Consider the following 3449-nt stretch of genomic DNA (forward strand, 5'->3'; position numbering starts at 1 on the left):
ATTGGGCACATTTGGGGATATAAATATAAATTTTTATATAACATTGGTCTTATTGTAACATATTTTATATAACATTTTATATACAGCATAGTCATATATTGATACTTGTATACATTAGAAAATCATGAGGATTGACTATTAATGTACTATGTATACATTAGTCTTAGTATTGCTGTCACCAAACACCACAGTGTCATCCAAAATAAAAACTTTTCTTTAAAATGATATTTTATAAATAACTTATAGAAAGGAGACAAATATTAATCCTCTAACTTGGTAATTATAATATACAGAAACAGTAAATTATCAAAATTTCTCTATTTAATAACTGATAATGGCAAACATACTGAAGAGTAAAGAGTTCAGCCAATCTTTATAATGAAGATAGTTCAAAATGTAAAATATAAAAACTAAAGAGGTCTGAAATTGATACTTCCAAATCTCTAAATATCTGACTTAATTGTGCTCAAGGAAAATTAAAATTCATGATATCAACAGTTTTTTTGTCTATCCCCTTCTAAGAACTTAATAACTTTCTAAGTTTTTGCATCTGAGGTTGTATGTCCAGTATCTATGAGTTTTGCTTATTTAGAAGTGTTTTAATCAAAATGGTTCTTTTTTTTGTTTTAGAGACAGAGTCTCACTTTGTCACCCTTGGTAAAATGCGGTGGGCATCACGACTCACAGCAACCTCTAACACTTGGGTTTACGCAATTCTCCTGCCTCAGCCTCCCAAGTAGCTGGGACTACAGGCGCCTGCCACAACGCCTGGTTATTTTTTTATTTTTTTATTTTTTGAGACAGAGCCTCAAGCTGTCACCCTGGGTAGAGTGAGGTGGCATCACAGCTCACAGCAACCTCCAACTCCTGGGCTCAAGCGAGACTACTGCTTCTGCCTCCCAAGTAGCTGGGACTACAGGCGCCCGTCACAGTGCCTGGCTGTTTTTTGGTTGTAGCCATCATTGTTGTTTGGTGGGCCCAGGCTGGATTCGAATCTGCCAGCTCAGGTGTATGTGGCTGGCACCTTAGCCGCTTGAGCTACAGGTGCTGAGCCACGCCTGGTTATTTTTTTGTTGCAGTTCGGCGGGGGCCGGCACCCTACTCACTGAGCCACAGGCACTGCCTAAAATGGTTCTTATTTCTAAGTTTTTGCACTTGAAGTTGTATAGATTTTTTTAACTTTCAATCAAATAAAAGTTGTATAGAAACAGCTATGTCACTTTTTTTTTTTATTTGTTTTTGTTTTGGCCGGGGCTGGGTTTGAACCCGCCACCTCCAGCATATGGGGCCAGTGCCCTACTCTTTTGAGCCACAGGTGCTCCCAGCTATGTCACTTTTTATGACTGAGTTCTGCTTCTGACCCGAGGTCCCACCATTTGATTACATAAACACAAAGAGATATACAGAAAAGGATGAGTATAACAGCAGCTCAAAAGCAATTCCACTGTCCAACTACAAAAGGAAAAGTTAAATCAACTATGGTTTATCCATATGGCATACGATGCAGCCATAAAAATAACATTACTAAAGTGAAAATGGTGGTCACAACAGAGACCTTTGTAAAAAGACTGTGATCCCTGGCTCAGTGCCTGTGGCTCAAGTGGCTAAAGCACCAGCCACATACACCTGAGCTGGCAGGTTCAAATCCAGTCTGGACCTGCCAAACAACAATGATGGCTGCAACCAAAAAACAGCCAGGCATTGTGGCAGGCGCCTGTAGTCCCAGCTACTTGGGAAGCGGAGACAGGAGAATCGCTTAAGCCCAGGAGTTGGAGGTTGCTGTGAGCTGTGATGCCACAGCACTCTACCCACAGTGATAGCTTGAGGCTCTGTCTCAAAAACACACACAAAAAAGACTGTGATCCCATTTTAGCGTGTGCACATGTGTTTGTGGACATATAAACACATACACACAAAATAGATTTGAATGTGTTCTCAAATTTGGGTAGAACATTCTCTTGCAGCAGATTCTATGGTCCCACCCCAGAAGATTTTGATTAGTGGGTCTACAGTGAACCCATCAATCAACATTTTTTTCCTTTTATTTATTTATTTATGTTTTTGGAAATAAGAGTTTCTTTATGTCACCCAGGTTAGAGTGCAGTACCTCACTGCAAGCTCAAACTCCTTGGCTCAAGGGGCCTCCCAAGTAGCAGGGACTATGGGCATATATAATCAATCACACCTGGCTACTTTTTCTACTTTTTATAGGGGTGGGAGGGTCTTACTCTTGCTTAGGGTGGTCTTCAACTCCTGAGCTAAAGTGATCCTCCTACCTCAACCTCCCAGAGTGCTACGATTACAGGCACCTGGCCACCGATCTCTGTCTTTAACAAGCATCCAGATGATTACAAATGAGGTAAACAGAGGACTACAGTTTTTGAGACTTGGACCTAGAAAGATGTACACTAAAAGGCGAACAGTGGTCTTTTCTCCAGGTTTACATTTTCAATTGATTGGGTGGTGTTAAGGACTAAGTAGAGGAAAAAAATGCATTATGCACATGTATTACTCGTGTGGCTTTTATTCTAAGAAGGAAGGTGAAACAATATTCAGAATCAGAGAAATACAATGTCTTACCATAAAATCCATACACCTGTGTTATTTGTCTACTCTCATGATTTCCTCGTAAAAGTGTAATACGATCAGGCCATTTAGCCTTTAATGCAAGAAGGTAAGTGAAGGTCTCCAAACTATAGTAACCTCTGTCTACAAAATCACCCTGTGAAGTAAAAGTTCACAGTTACAAACAACACAACAGCTATAATCTTTTAAAATTATATCAAACTATAAAAACTCAGATAAACACCCCAAAATAACTATAATGAAGAAAACACATATTGAATTACATGAAAATTGGATTCTAGCAACAACAAAAAAAAGGAATAAACTATTTATACTAAATGTCTATATTAGACTTATAATTCAGGAGATAAATACAAGAATCTGCTCTGCAATTCTCTCAAGGATTATCCCTTCAAAACCATTTTTTAACCTTCTTTTACAATGTTGGTAAAAGGTCACATGTGAATCAGAATGTTTTAAATTAACTTAAAATATTTTTAATTCACTTTTAATTAAAAAAATTTTTTTGAGATAGCATTTCCAGCTGTCACCCTCAGTAGAGTGCTGCAGCATCATAGCTCACAGCAACCTCCAACTCTTGGGCTCAAGCCAAACTCCTGCCTCAGTTTTTTTGTTTTTAGTAGAGATGGGGTCTTGCTTTTTGCCCAGGCTGGCCTCAAACTCATAAGCTCAAGCAATCCACCCATCTTGGTTTCCCAGAGTGCTAGGATTACAGGTGTGAACCACCACGACCAGCCTTGTACTTGAACTCCTGGCCTCAAGATATCCTCCAGCCTCACCCTCCAGTGTAGTTGAGACTACAGATGCAAGCTAACCATGACTGGTGAAAAAATTTTGAATTTTAAAAATCCTCTTTTTTTTTT

General features: G+C 38.9%; 1 protein-coding gene across 1 annotated transcript in view; it reads right to left on the reverse strand.

The window, feature by feature from the left end:
* The window catches only part of PPP6C (protein phosphatase 6 catalytic subunit), a 46278-nt gene that overhangs the window by 8975 nt on the left and 33854 nt on the right, over nt 1-3449 (reverse strand). Inside the window, exon 4 of the mRNA XM_012802387.1 lies at nt 2581-2722. Within this exon, the coding sequence (XP_012657841.1) occupies nt 2581-2722 (142 nt within the window). The remainder of the gene's footprint in view (nt 1-2580; nt 2723-3449) is intronic.

Source organism: Otolemur garnettii, unplaced genomic scaffold (assembly GCF_000181295.1).
Source record: "Otolemur garnettii isolate 467f Iridium unplaced genomic scaffold, OtoGar3 scaffold00014, whole genome shotgun sequence".
NCBI lineage: Eukaryota > Metazoa > Chordata > Mammalia > Primates > Galagidae > Otolemur > Otolemur garnettii.